The sequence below is a fragment of the Panulirus ornatus genome, chromosome 10, assembly GCF_036320965.1.
Source record: "Panulirus ornatus isolate Po-2019 chromosome 10, ASM3632096v1, whole genome shotgun sequence".
Lineage (NCBI taxonomy): Eukaryota > Metazoa > Arthropoda > Malacostraca > Decapoda > Palinuridae > Panulirus > Panulirus ornatus.
In genome coordinates this window covers 7,932,148-7,947,500 of record NC_092233.1, presented here as the reverse complement: position 1 = coordinate 7,947,500, position 15,353 = coordinate 7,932,148, and the positions used below count along the sequence as shown (strand labels likewise).

At 47.7% G+C, this 15,353-nt stretch overlaps 1 protein-coding gene across 3 annotated transcripts in view; it reads left to right on the top strand.

The window, feature by feature from the left end:
- LOC139750769 (uncharacterized) overlaps positions 1-15,353 on the top strand; it is a 284,624-nt gene that overhangs the window by 48,001 nt on the left and 221,270 nt on the right. The window contains exon 1 of one of the 3 annotated variants that reach the window (XM_071665492.1): positions 4,292-4,684. The exons of the other annotated variants lie outside the window; for them this stretch is intronic. Coding sequence (XP_071521593.1) covers positions 4,657-4,684 — 28 coding nt within the window. The 5' untranslated portion in view covers positions 4,292-4,656. Of the gene's footprint in view, positions 1-4,291; positions 4,685-15,353 lie in introns of those variants that run through there. 3 annotated transcript variants of the gene reach the window in all.

Genomic DNA, 15,353 nt, shown 5'->3' with positions numbered 1-15,353 from the left:
CAATAGTAAAATTTCTAACGGAATGGCTATATCCTGTCCGTCAGGTATATTACTATTAACATACATATATGTTGGATTGACAGGCATCCGCGCGGGTATGCTTTAATCGAGTGTTGGTATGCTCATCATATATAATCCCTTGGGTATGCTAATGTACAGTTCAACCCAGTTGAAATCATAGAGGATTTCAAGGAGCAACGGGGTTTTTTTCTTACGCCTGAATGGAGCAGTCTCATCCATGGATGCCAACAAGTCTGAAATCCAGACCTTGGCAAGGGCCACGTGACTGTAAATAGCCTCTGATTGGCTCGCTGCTGGCCAATCGCTCACCGTCTGGCATGGCTGGTGGCGCGGTGAGGGAGGAACCTAGTCTCCACCAAATATTCTCGTACGAAAACACGTAAAGCTTTTGCGCCAATCTTGTCCGTACTTATTTTTAATTAGATGGTCTTAGATGCAACTCTCTGGATTCCCGGACTGGGATCGTGTGGCATTAGCGTCCTCTGGCTAACTCCTGTAATGATTTCTGGTTATCTTGCTTTTGTTAACGTTGGTATGTCTTCATACGTTAAGAGCTGCTCACTGCACGTCACTTTCAAAGCTTTTTTTCATTCAAGGGATTGCTTATTCCCCCTCACGAGTGTGGTCAGTCATTTCTTTGATATAGAAAATGATTGCTGAGCCAGTGAGAGAATAGCCTAGTCATGTGAATACAACGCAACTTATCGAGTACAGAGGTCGAGATGTGATAAGACCGAGCTGGGTTTTCAGTGATGTGTTTGTATGCATTTTTTTTGGCAGGACTGTTGTGTCATCGCCTTTAGATTACTCCGTGGACAAGAGAGAATGTATTGAAAGTTATTTAGTCGCCAGTAACCTAACTACAACAGGGCAAGGGTTGTGATATATGTAAATTAAAGTGGCATTAAGCGTCTATTGATCTAGGAAAGAGAGAAAATGGGTTTAGGAAACATTAGTAGCTTAATGTGCAGCGCGGTACCACCTGTTGACTTACAAAGATGGATTAAATAATAAAACGCCGATGAATCACTTGAGAAATTTTTCCTACTAAGGCAGATAAAGAAAAATAAAAAAAAAATTCGATTAGGAAGTCGGTACAAAACGTTTGAATCATAAATCCTTTCCGGTAAGAAGTTGAGTCGAGTGCGCGCGGTCGTGGTAGTATGTCGACTGCTAGGTAGCTCCAGAGCGTTTCAAATTTCTTTCCTGTTTACGACCTTCCCTGAATCACTCGATTTCCCCCTCCCCCCCAGACAGGACCAAAAGACTTTAATTAAAAACTAGCTTAACGAGGTGTTGCTCTAGGTGTGGTGTTCACAATTAGGTGCTGTCATCAGTCACGATGCGACTCGAGCTTGGCTTCCACTGACATCTCTGGGAAATAATATATACGCGACCCTCACCGAGTGTTTATGCAACCACACGCCAGGGCAGCGACGGGAGGCGGGCAGGGATACAGGCGCCCATATCGCAAAGCTGATTTGTGGTAGAATAAACATTGAGACAGGCTCTGATCTTTCTGGGAAAAAGAAAATCAAACGAAATAAAGACTCGATTTTCTCTCATATTATTATAGACGTTACGGACGGTGGGGAGGGTGTGGGGTGGAGATAGGCTGAATCCGGAGGGTAAGCGACGTGTGCTCACTCAGTGTGATTCAACTCCTCGCTGACTGACAGATTTCTCTCCCTCCGCCTGAGTTGCTATAATTTCTCTCTGGTTCACCCACGCGTGGGCTTCTGGTGTTTACAAGGCCATTAAATATCCACTCTCCATCTCATCCACAACACCTGACACCATCTAACTCGCACGATTTATTTAGTGGTAATTCTAGACATTCCTGCGGTGAACGCTATGCGCCAGACTTGCCTTTTAGGCAAATATCTCCTTCATATTTTTTCACAGTTTAGCGCTTTATCCGGGTAGGTAGCGCTAGGAACAGACGAAACGATGGCCACACTTGCTCACATCCGCCTTCTGGCTGACGCATATAATTCCCAGAAACCAGTGCCCCATGTCCACAGCCAAGCCTCACAGATCTTTCTAGGGTTTCACTCAACAGCTTCGTATGTCCTGGTTCTGTCCAAAGACACCAAGTTGCCCCCCTTATACCACATCACTCCAATTTCCTCTATGTTACACCGCGAGTGAAAAGTCACTTTTGGCTGGGCTATACCATGAGAGTTCAGTCTCTTCCAAGAAATGTTCACTGTAGAGCTGTCCACATTTCCCTGCTGCTGGTAGTAGCGCAGCCTTTGGCTGCAAGAACCTCTGGAAAAACGCCCAGTGTAACACCAGGACTCTCCTCTTTGAGAGATAAGTGCTAATTTTTTTTTTTTTTTTCAATTTTCCAAAAGAAGGAACAGAGAAGGGGGCCAGGTGAGGGTATTCCGTCAAAGGCCCAGTCCTCTGTTCTTAACGCTACCTCGCTATCGCGGGAAATGGCGGATAGTATAAAAAAGAAAAAAAAAAAAAAAAAAAAAAAATATATATATATATATATATATATATATATATATATATATATATATATATATATATATGTATGTATGTATTATCCCTGGGGATAGGGGAGAAAGAATACTTCCAACGTATTCCCTGCGTGTCGAAGGCGACTAAAAGGGGAGGGAGCGTGGGGCTGGAAATCCTCCCCTCTTTTTTTTTTTTTAATTTTCCAAAAGAAGGAACAGAGAAGGAGGCCAGGTGAGGATATTCCCTCAAAGGCCCAGTCCTCTGTTCTTAATGCTACCTCGCTAACGCGGGAAATGGCAAATAGTTTGAAAGATATATATATATATTTTTTTTTTCATACTATTTGCCATTTCCCGCGATAGCGAGGTGCGTTAAGAACAGAGAACTGGGCCTTAGAGGGAATATCCTCACCTGACCCCCTTCTTTGTTCCTTCTTTTGGAAAATTAAAAAAAAAACAAGAAAGGGGAGGATTTCCAGCCACCCGCTCCCTCCCCTTTTAGTCGCCTTCTACGACACGCAGGGAATACGTGGGAAGTATTCTTTCTCCCCTATCCCCATATATATATATATATATATATATATATATATATATATATATATATATATATATATATATATATAATATATATATGTATATATATATGTGTGTGTGTGTGTGTGTGTGTTTACCAAATGGCGTCCTTGCCACGTCTCTTCGTTGTACATCAACTGACATATTTCTCTTGTGTCTCCCCTGATGATGTGATAATTACACGAAAGTGCACTTGGGAACTTATTTTCCCTAACAGAATATTACATGACATAAGGTGTCCAAATATTTTGCTTGTTAAAGCAGAATTCCTCCTCCTATCTTGGCATAATTGTACATTGATAAAAAAAAATGCTTATGAGTTTACGACGCCAGAGAAATATTTGTAATAGTTGATAACTATCATAAGCAATATATATATATATATATATATATATATATATATATATATATGTATATATATATATATATACATATATATATATATATATATATATATATATATATATAGTTTTTTAATTGTTTAACCTGTACAGATCTAGTTGAGTTACAATTATCCCATGACATCCATTAATTGCAACAGAATATGCATCCTGGCAGTGAATACACGCGTTAAGCGGTGTAACACAGCAGCGTAGGTGTAACACAGCAGCGTAGGTGTAACACAGCAGCGTAGGCGTAACACAGCAGCGTAGGGCGTAACACAGCAGCGTAGGCAAAACTTGATGATGTGGTCATTTACGGAGCGAACGAAGGTCAACCCGTGAGGAGAGTCTCCACTGGTGAGGTGGTTTCCGAGCGGGTTGTGGGTGACGGTGAGGGGTTGGTTGGTGGTGTTCCCGTGGGAGGTGACTGTGGCTAGCTAGCTTCTGCTGGTTCCCAAGCTCTGGGAGCGTGCGACCAAACCCAAAACTCGCTCTCTCTTGCGTTAGCCATTGTATAAAATCCCCCCCTACGTGTACGTGCAAAGGACGCTCGTTACCCAACCGTGCATGAAGTCATCATTTAAGAAAAAGAAAAATGTTTCTTGCGAAAAGCTTAACTTCTGCACTACCCTTGTGCGCAATTTAACCCACCCTCCCCTCCCCGCGCCACTCAGCCTCTTCGTGCCACACACACCCTTCGTAAAAATGCACACGCACCCATCCTTGCGTGCGGTGAGCATCGTAAATCACACCCTTAATTGTAGTGGTTCTCTCTCTTTTAAACCAACCCTCGCGAGCGCGTAATAACCGTCGTCGAGCATAGCCTCACGCGCGCGCGTGTGTGTGTGTGTGTGATACAACTTTTAAACTGGTCATGGCGTACGAGACCTGGTGGTAAACTCACAGTCGACTTGAAGGTATGTATGTATCTGCCATTGCCCGGGAATCGCTAGCATCTTAAATTCGCTGTTGCCTTTTTTCGCAGATTACAAGACTAAAACACTGACTGCTCCTACGTGGGTAGGAATTAGCGTTCAGGATCTCGAGGGGATAATGGTCGTTCGTCAGCACGCACAGTCAACCGTCATATGATCGTAATAAGCTGGAAAAACCCATCCATATCGGCAGAGCGGGCCGACGCGACGCCTTGATCAAGGGGGAGGGGTGTAAACACGTGACGTCATCACCGACTTTGAAAAGTTGGCGCGATGATAAAGATAATGGAATTACATATACGTAAGTACTTTATTATGCTTTTCATGCAATTAATTTAATAGAATCACATATACGTAAGTATTCTGTTATACTTGGTATGCCATTAATTTGTTTTGTAATACGAAAATGAGAGATTACATAGACCCCCCCGTTGAATATTGTTCAGAGTAGGAAAACTTTGGGCTTGGGATGTTTACACCATATTTATGGCCAGGAAGAAGGAAATTCTTGGGAAATTCCTACATAGCGACATGAATTTTATGTCACTTTTTTTTCCCGGTTATTACCCATCGGTATTTCGTTTTTAGTGGGACGGTCTTGAGAGTTAAAAGGGCACGTCTGTGTTGTGGGTTCCAAAACCCTATTCCTCGACAAAGGTTATGTAAGCCTGCATGTGGAAGGTCAGTCCTCGCGCATTGTCAAGTGATATATATATATATATATATATATATATATATATATATATATATATATATATATATATATATATATATATATTGGAAAGGGTCACAATTTTGCGCGTGATCAAGATATTCCATGGACTCATAGGAATATATATATATATATATATATATATATATATATATATATATATATATATATATATATATATATATATATATATTCTTCTGTAATAACTGTTGGAGGATTGTACCATTACAAGAGAGACGGACGGGAGGGGAACTTTGCCCAGTGGATTTTAAAAAAATAAGAATAACCTTCATTGATTTGTTGAGTTTGTTTTTTTTTTGTTTAATTCATAGTGGTGTAGATTTGCCCCACATCATCATCCACTGTATTTGAGTCAGTGGTGGAGAGTTCCCTGGGTCCGATAACACTTTAGTCCGCCCTTGCTCGTTGTGACAGGGGTAATATCAGAACCTTACCTGCATTCCTTCCATTTAAGAACCCATTTTCTTTTTTCTACGTGCATAAGACGAGGCTAAAGCCTTCTCTTTGCGTATAGTGACCATAGGTGAACACATCATGAACCATTCGGCTTTCTGGGAACACCAGCCACAAGCATAAACAAAGAAATACTGGGAAAAACCCGCAACGCGACGCGCCCAGAGGATGTTCGTAGGAGACGTCGGTGTGGATGTCGGATGACGTAATCGGCGCAGGTGGATTTCGAGCGAAGAACGTCCCACACACACACACACGGAAAGGAAGCGATGCTTGGCGCTCGGAACGTTTTCGATGGCTGGGGTTTCCATCAGCTATACTCATCGTTCTTTCTCGGAATTTGATCATAGGGAGTGTGAGACACAACTTGATCATTTCACAACCTAGGGTTGTAGGAGTGGGTTGCATTGCCTCGACGTGATGGGTAGATGATTTTGTGTGGTTTTGGAAGTAAATAGGCAGATAAGTTATACTAACTTAGGTGAAGGTAGGTATAGGTTTGATGCAACATAAACTAGGATAGCAACATATACTAGGTTATTATCAGCGTAATTAATGATAATGTTGGTGCGAGTATGTGAGAGTGATGTTTGTCATGTTAACAAAGTTTTGATGATGCGTATATTAGAACATTGTGGGGCTCAGTATCTCACCTTGAGGAATGTCACTTTGCGTATATTTAATTCCAGTTTTCGAACCTTGTAGATAAGCAGACTCTGTGTTGGTCAGCTTACTAAGTATGCCGGGCAAAAATGGACCAACTTTTGTGTCATTTTTGGCCATTTCATACATTACAACTTACCTACTACCAGCATTAGTTGTAACTTTCAAGCAATGTGTATATGTGCCGCCTGTCTTCCATGAACTATTAGTAGAGTTGTGATACAGCTGTATACACCTTTGCAGTCTGGGAACCCATCAATGACATATAGGCGACATATGGTCTTTGATTCTTTGAGGTAGTCTGTTGAACACCATCTTGTCATGGGTTTTTGCAGAAGCAACTTGTCAGGGAGAGGAGAAGAAAAATCATCAGCTTGATATTTTTTTTTTTTTCTGGTATTGGTACAATAAGAATGTTGGTCTACGAAGGCAACTGACCCACAGCATAATTCCTATTATACTGGTTTAACAGTGGATTACCCTGTACGAGTCTCAGCAGTCTATTGATATAGTAGATGATGCCATCCTTTCGAGGGGCAGTACCCTTTCTCATGGTAAGGGCTACACCAAGTTCATACTCAGTATGTGGGACATCACATTCATTTTCCTTGTTTAGCATGATATTGGGTAAGATCATTTCTGTCTTTGGATTTCTCTAGGAGATTATCTCTAGTCTAAGGCGACAGCATACTGTAGCTCAACACATGAACCCATCTTGAAATTAGTTCGTTCGATTGTGCAGTGGATTAGGGTGAGGTGCATGTCTGTCTTTCATACCAGTGATTTCGTCTCTGCTTTCCCAGGTTTTCCTTGGAGGAAGTGTGTTGCTTTAATCTACTAACTATTTCTTCCCTCAGGTGTTGAGTGAAAGTTTATAAGTCGTTTGGTCCCCCTCCTTCCTGCGAGCGAAGTATTTGGGGGCGCTGGAAGTTGACCACCCTGTCTATCTACAGTTTTGAGTTCTGTCGATTCTGGGTCACCAGGATATTGACGTAGTTCACGATGTAGAGAAATCTCTGTACGTCTCCTGCCTCACGATCTTTGTACAGATCCGAGACGAGTTATGAGCTGATTGTCTCCTCTGTGGGTGTACTCGGTGGACGACCCGTAAAAGACTGGTCAATACTGGTGGGTCTGGAGGAATTCTGGGAGGGAATAGACCTCTGTCCTGGGTGGGTGGGTGGGTGGGTGGGTAGCGAGCCTTGCAACACTGGTGGGTCTGGAGGAATTCTGGGAGGGAACAGACCTCTGTCCTGGGTGGGTGGCTGAGGGTGCTGGGGGCTTGGCCGTCCCCACCATCAGGCAGGTGTTCCCCAAATGTATTTCAGGAGGACGCGCGGTGGGGAGGCTTACAGCTGTAACCAGGAGGACGCGCGGTGGGGAGGCTTACAGCTGTAACCAGGAGGACCCGCGATGGGTAGGCTTACAGCTGTAACCAGGAGGACGCTCGGTGGGGAGGCTTACAGCTGTAACCAGGAGGACGCGCGGTGGGGAGGCTTACAGCTGTAACCAGGAGGACCCGCGGTGGGGAGGCTTACAGCTGTAACCAGGAGGACGCGCGGTGGGGAGGCTTACAGCTGTAACCAGGAGGACGCGCGGTGGGGAGGCTTACAGCTGTAACCAGGAGGACCCGCGATGGGGAGGCTTACAGCTGTAACCAGGAGGACGCGCGGTGGGGAGGCTTACAGCTGTAACCAGGAGGACCCGCGATGGGGAGGCTTACAGCTGTAACCAGGAGGACGCGTGGTGGGGAGGCTTACAGCTGTAACCAGGAGGACGCGTGGTGGGGAGGCTTACAGCTGTAACCAGGAGGACGCGTGGTGGGGAGGCTTACAGCTGTAACCAGTCGATGTGGTATGAGGACAGGTCGTGTCACTCACGCACGGCTCGTTGATACCGACCGGCTGGTCTGTCCTTATAGACACCTGGAGGTGATGACGCAGACCAGAGTTGTGTGTTCGGAGGAGGAGGAGGAGGAGGGGCGAGTGATGGATCCACATGAGCTACGGTCGATGCTGAGTGCTTGTTAGGGCCGGCAGCTCATCCATTCTCCAGGGTAGCAGGTCGTGTTTATACCCCAAGGATGTGGTGTCTGGCATTCCCTCTCACCTCCCTGTTATAGACCGTGGGTATAATTTTGGCCTCTGTGTGTGTTCTCTCATGGCCTCTCGGCGTCTGTCCCTGCCACCGAGGCCACGCGCAGTGATCGACGCTTCCCGCAGTTTCTGTGTAGCGACCGGGCATTCGAGGACTGGCCGTTGGGATCGTCCTCCCTCGACCAGGCCGAGCTGTGGGACTCCCTTCCTGCTTTCGTGTTGGTGGCTTCCCATAACCTTTCTCCCTTCCACATGCCGCTTTCTCTCTCTCCATCTTTTTTCCTGGCATTTGAGATGAGAGAGAGAGAGAGAGAGAGAGAGAGAGAGAGAGAGAGAGAGAGAGAGAGAGAGAGAGAGAGAGAGAGAATAAACAAAGGTGAGAGCTTTAAGGGTTTTTAGTCGAAATGGTGGAAAAAAAGATGTAAATAAGTCTTTATTTTTCTTGTGTGTGTAGGACAAGAATGGTGGATGAATGGCATGACACGGAGCGAGAACATTGTCCACATGGAGCATGTGGGGCAGCGTACACGGGTGTGAGAGGCTGTGTCATGATGGTACAGGATGTTCAGAAGAGACGGTGGCCACACGAGTGTACAGATCACCCCTCCCTCCCTGTACAGCACAAGTAGGTACACACACACACACACACACACACACACACACACACACACACCTGCAGCTGGCCTGCAGTACTGCCAGGGTGGCTGGCTGGCGGGAGGCCGGCCGGTGCGGGCGTCTAGGCCGACAAACCCCTTCGCGCTCCAACTGATTCTCAACTTTAATGACGCCTCGGCAATTAGCGACTCGGGTAAGGATGACGGTCCCTTGCCATTGCCTCTGATTCTCGAACTTAAGGCGGCGAAGGTAAAGGCCACTTGTACTTAAGGATGAAAACCTTCTTGTATTGCTTAAGGATCACCGGCTTTACGGGCGTCCCTTGTAGTAGTTCCGTCGTCAAGGGCGACATTACCGACCCAGAGTCGTAGAGTTTCGAGTGAGCCTCGAAGTAGCCAGCCGATCCACCGTTAGGGAGGCGACTTCCCCAGCGCCAGGCCTGTGGTTCTGGACCTCCCAGACGATGACTTCCGCGAGCGGGAAGACAGAGGTATATCACACACACACACACACACACACACACACACACACACACACACACACACACACACACACACCTCACCTCCCACACACCCCCTAACTCCAGTGTAAACAAGAGACGTGGGTGTCGGTAAACCCCTCTCCTCCGCTCATGGTCTTTGTCCAGCGGAGGGACATGTAAGATCTTCACGTACGGGACGTGGTCTTCCCCCCCTACAGCATGTCACTGTAGAGAGACTTGTGTAGTTGTTGACAGACCAGCAATGGGGAACGTAGGAGTAATTTTTTTTTTTTCATGTTGCGTATTACGGCGCGGACAGCTGAGGTCCTAATTAAGTCCATATCATTAACGATATGTGTATATATATATATATATATATATATATATATATATATATATATATATATATATATATATATATATATATATATATATATCCCTGGGGATGGGGGATTAAGAATACTTCCCACGTATTCCCTGCGTGTCGTAGAAGGCGACTAAAAGGGGAGGGAGCTGAGGGGGGCTGGAGATCCTCCCCTCTCATTTTTAATTTTCCGAAAGCAGGAACAGAGAAGGGGGCCAAGTGAGGATTTCCATCAAAGGCTCAGTCCTCTGTTCTTAAGGCTACCTCACTAACGTGGGAAATGGCGAATAGTATGAAAAAAAAATGTATGTATGTATATATATTGTCTAGCCTGAGCTAGATACTCATTTTATTGACCAACCCTTTAAGGGTGGATGATGAACAGCTGGGTTGACTGTGGACAAACTACAGCAACTAGGATTCGAACCCATGCACTCGACCCTGGTCGGTCAGTGAATGATGCGTCACGGTCAGGAACGCTTACCGCTGCACCACGGGTGTTGTTGACACGTGTCATGAGGCGCTCATGAGGAGAGGGGGAAAAGCCGCTAATAGTCTCGTCTTCGGGAAGGAGACTGTGGTTCGTTCCATGGGAACTGTCATGTTATTTGCGTCGGAGACTGTGGTTCGTTCCATGGGAACAGTCATGATATTAACGTGGGAGACTGTGGTTCGTTCCATGGGAACTTTCATGTTGTTTACGTCTGAGACTGTGGTTCGTTCCATGGGAACTGTCATGTTTACGTCTGAGACTGTGGTTCGTTCCATGGGAACAGTCATGTTATTTACTTCAGAGACTGTGGTTCGTTCCATGGGAATAGTCGTGTTACTTACGTACACTAGGACGAACAAGGCACCCTGGTACAAGGCCCTGATATACCCCCCAATAAACAAGCTTTTGTGACGTGTGATAAAAATAATCATAACTTAAGGACGTGTTGTTTGTCGTGATCTGGGCCGGTACCACCACAACACCGCCACACGACCACCACCCCTACCACACGTCTTCCACGTCACCACACCAGCACCACCACACAACCAGGTCACCACACCACACCACCAGCACCATCACACAACCAGGTCACCACACCACACAACCAGGTTAGCACCACCACACAACCAGGTCACCACACCACACCACCAGCACCACCACACAACCACGTCACCACACCACACAACCAGCACCACCATACAACCACCTCCCCTTACTACAGTCTACCACATCACCACACCACACTACCAGCACCACATCACACAACCAGGTCACCACACCACATCACCAGCACCACCACACAACCACCTCCCCTTACTACAGTCTACCACATCACCACACCACACCACCAGCACCACACCACACAGCCTTAGGCCCAGCCAGGGTTGTGTTGGGGGGGCGGTGGACGGAGGACCCCCCCCAAGGCTGCCTCAGGTAAGCCTACACCGACGCCACAGTTGCACCGCCGCGGTGGGCGTCGTCATCACTGCCTGTCGTCGCTTGGCGTCGTCAGCGGCGTCGCTCCGATGATGGTCCTCCTCCTTCTCCACGAGCGAGACTTTATAAAAGTTAGGTGGAGAAATACCCGACGTCTTCGCAAACGTCGCTCGTTCAGATGAGGGTAAGCAGATCACGGTGGGAGGGGCAAAGGGGGGAGGGGGAGAGTGGTGTAGGGTCGGGGTAGGTCGAGGGGTGTGGGAGGGGAAGGGGGTGTGGGGGTCGGAGGGCGGGGTCAGAGTCGATGACGTGGATCCTGGTGGAGGGGAGATCGATCGATAATGTCTGGCGCTCGACCCCTACCTCCTTCTCCCAGGACCCGCGGTGTGTTGAACTCACCCTGGCTCTACTTGCTCCCAGAATACACACACACACACACACACACACACACACACACACACACACACACACACACACACACACGGGTGTTGCTCAGGGAAGGAGAGGGGGCGAAAGAATGGTTAGGAGGGATTGCATCCACCTACAAGGGGATCGAAACACGCTGCAAAAGTTGAAGTGTTGATGTGCGGTTGATGATCTTCCACCCGAGTGGACGCAAGATGAGACACAGTGAATGCAGGACTCTCTAAGATCACCTTATAACAGGGAAGTAAGATGCAGGAGTCTGAGTGTTGCAGACCTAGTTGGAGACTCTGTGTTATGCCTATCACCAGAACTCCACTTCAGGAGAGACTTATGAAGGCGTCAGACTAAGTGACTGCTGGCGGCTCGCAGAAGAGTATTGAAGTACGCGGATGAGGAAATGGCCGGGAGGCTGTTCACAACGTATATCAAACACTTATAGCTTGAATGTGTTCCTCAAGTCTCAGCACCGCACTGGAGGTATGGCATAGATCACCAGGCGCGGATGAGGGAGAGTCTCCATCCATGGAGAGAACATCGTAGTAGAAGGGAACAAAGCACGCACGTCAGAGTAGCCTTTTCCAAATGGGTTGAGGTCACCACCGGAGTGCTGCAAGGTTCTGTTCTGGGACCATTTCTCATCTTGATCTGTGTGATTGACTGGTCAGATGATATGGACTCGTACCTGATTATCTTGGCAGATGATGTCAAGATCCTGAGGGAGGGGAAGAGCAAGGAGGATTGCATCAGCTTACAAGGGGTCCTTGACAGACTCCAATAATGTAATTTGATACACGGTTGAGGTTCAACTTTAGTAAATATAGATTGATAATGATTATCGTCCAGATAGAAATAAACTGCAGGAATCTGTTTGTGAGGGATTTGGGAGTTGACATCATCCCTAACCTGTTGCCTTAGTCCCACCTTGGGAGAACAATCAAGGGAACAAAGTGTCTGCTGACAGAAATATTAGAATTTACGTTCCATTTCATGGACATGAAAATATTCATCAAGCTTTTCACGTCTTGCAGAAAGCCAGAACTAGGTCATGCTGCTCCAGGAACACAGGGAGCTAATAGAGAAGGTCCAGAGGAGGGCAAATAGATGGTACCAAAAGTAAGAGAGCTGAGTGAGCAGGAAAAGGCTAGAGGCTTGATACTTGCCCATTTTGAAGTTTTCATGACAACAGGCATTGAAGTGTTCTTCAACAGATACAAGGATAGAACAGAACAGAGAACATAACATAGAATTATGCAGAGAACTTAGAAAAATTGTAGATATGTACTTTTACAGCGTAGGATTGGTGGATGGGTGGAATAAACTTAATGAGGCAACAGATGCAAGAAGGAAGCGTGCAGAAGTTTAAGAAGGTGTATGATGGAGAACATTGAAAGAGATGGTGCCACACGAGTGTAAAACGCTCCTCCTCGTTACAGAGCTACACACAAATACACCCACATCCCAATCTTGGGGGGATATGTCTCGCTCATCAGAACGTGAGACGTACACACATACGGATGTTACATAACCTTGATGTAGCACAGCCGTGATACACCAACAGATTTAATCGAAGCCTCTGCTTCAAATCCTTTTTCTAATATTTTTTTTTTTGTATCGTTCCGCTCTCTTCCTCCTCGTCTTCTCTCGTCGCATCATCCCCAATCAATTCTTGACAGGCTCTGCTCTGCTCTCTCTCTCTCTCTCTCTCTCTCTCTCTCTCTCTCTCTCTCTCTCTCTCTCTCTCTCTCTCTCTCTCTCTCTCTCGTGTGTCTCAAGCAGCAACAGCAGCGGTGTTGGTGGTGGTGGTGACCCAGTGTTGTGTGATGGACACACACTCTCTCTCTCTCTCTCTCTCTCTCTCTCTCTCTCTCTCTCTCTCTCTCTCTCTCTCTACACTCGGACCTTCTCCTCTGTACTGCTTTATGTCCTTCAAAATACATATCGTTATATTTCCCCCTTCCTTTCCCCTCTACATCGTCAGTCATCATCATCTTCCCCAAATACCCTCATATTCTTTCCTTCTGTGAGCATTGAAAGATACTTTTTAAATGTCAATTTTGTCAAATTGTTTCGTCAAAATGTGATTTTTTGTTGACACTCATTGTCTCCACTTCATCACGGGCGTTAGGAAGACTGGTGTAGATACGAGAGCAGCGGAGGAGGTGCCCCGAAGTAAAGGCTTACTCTGATATCACTGTGAACATGTCCACGTAGGCTCGGCCGCCACGCCCCGCCGCGCCCCGCCGCGCCCCTCCCCCGTGGGTGAGTGTGGCGAGTCCTGTGTAGGCGCTGAAGGTGGCGAGGACCCTCGACCTCACGTCATGATGACCCGTAGAAGGGAGAAGGAGGAGGAGGGGGAGGGAAAAAAGGCCCGGAGGTGTGTGTGTGTGTGTGTGTGTGTGTGTGTGTGTGTGTTACATAGTGCGCAATACGGCAGCGCCGTGACCCGGTCGTGTGTGTGTGTGTGTTACATAGTGCGCAATACGGCTGCGCCGTGACCTGGTCGTGTGTGTGTTACATAGTGCGCAATACGGCAGCCGTGACCCGGTCGTGCGTGTGTGTGTTACATAGTGCGCAATACGGCAGCGCCGTGACCCGGTCGTGTGTGTGTGTGTGTTACATAGTGCGCAATACGGCAGCGCCGTGACCCGGTCGTGTGTGTGTTACATAGTGCGCAATACGGCAGCGCCGTGACCCGGTCGTGTGTGTGTGTGTTACATAGTGCGCAATACGGCAGCGCCGTGACCCGGTCGTGTGTGTGTTACATAGTGCGCAATACAGCAGCCGTGACCCGGTCGTGTGTGTGTGTGTTACATAGTGCGCAATACGGCTGCGCCGTGACCTGGTCGTGTGTGCTCTGCTGGGAATCTCTTATCACCTTTGTGTGGCGAGAGATGCGCCAGCGGACCAGCCTGAGAGATAACGATATGCGTAGCGAAGGCTTCCTCCCCCCTGGCTATCTGCAACCCCAGGGGTCACCTGGTGGACCTGGCTCCCACCGGACACTTCCAGGTAGAGGCAGGAGTCACCTGGTGGACCTGACTCTCGCTTAACAGCGCCATGGGCCACATGGTGGACCTGACTCCCACCTGACACTTCCAGGTAGCGCCAGGGGCCACATGGTGGACCTGACTCTCGCTTGACAGTCCCAGGGGCCACATGGTGGACCTGACCCCTCGCTTGACAGTCCCAGAGGCCACATGGTGGACCTGACTCCCACCTGACACTTCCAGGTAGCGCCAGGGGCCACATGGTGGACCTGACTCTCACTTGACAGTCCCAGGGGCCACATGGTGGACCTGACTCTCACTTGACAGTCCCAGGGGCCACATGGTGGACCTGACTCTCGCTTAACAGCGCCATGGGCCACATGGTGGACCTGACTCTCGCTTAACAGCGCCATGGGCCACATGGTGGACCTGACTCTCGCTTAACAGCGCCATGGGCCACATGGTGGACCTGACTCTCACTTGACAGTCCCAGGGGCCACATGGTGGACCTGACCTCAACCTGAAGGTCCCTGAGCCACCCCGGGAAAGCAGCAGGTGGAGGCCAGGGGGATGATGGAGAGGGGTGCTGGCCGAGGGGGGGGGGGGGTGTGCCGCTCTGCTGGCGGTGTGTGGGTTCCTCTTTAACCCTCTCCTGGGTTCCCCCGGGTTTTCTTGGGGGGGTCACTTACTCCGTGACGAAGACAGATTGAAATGAATTCCCCT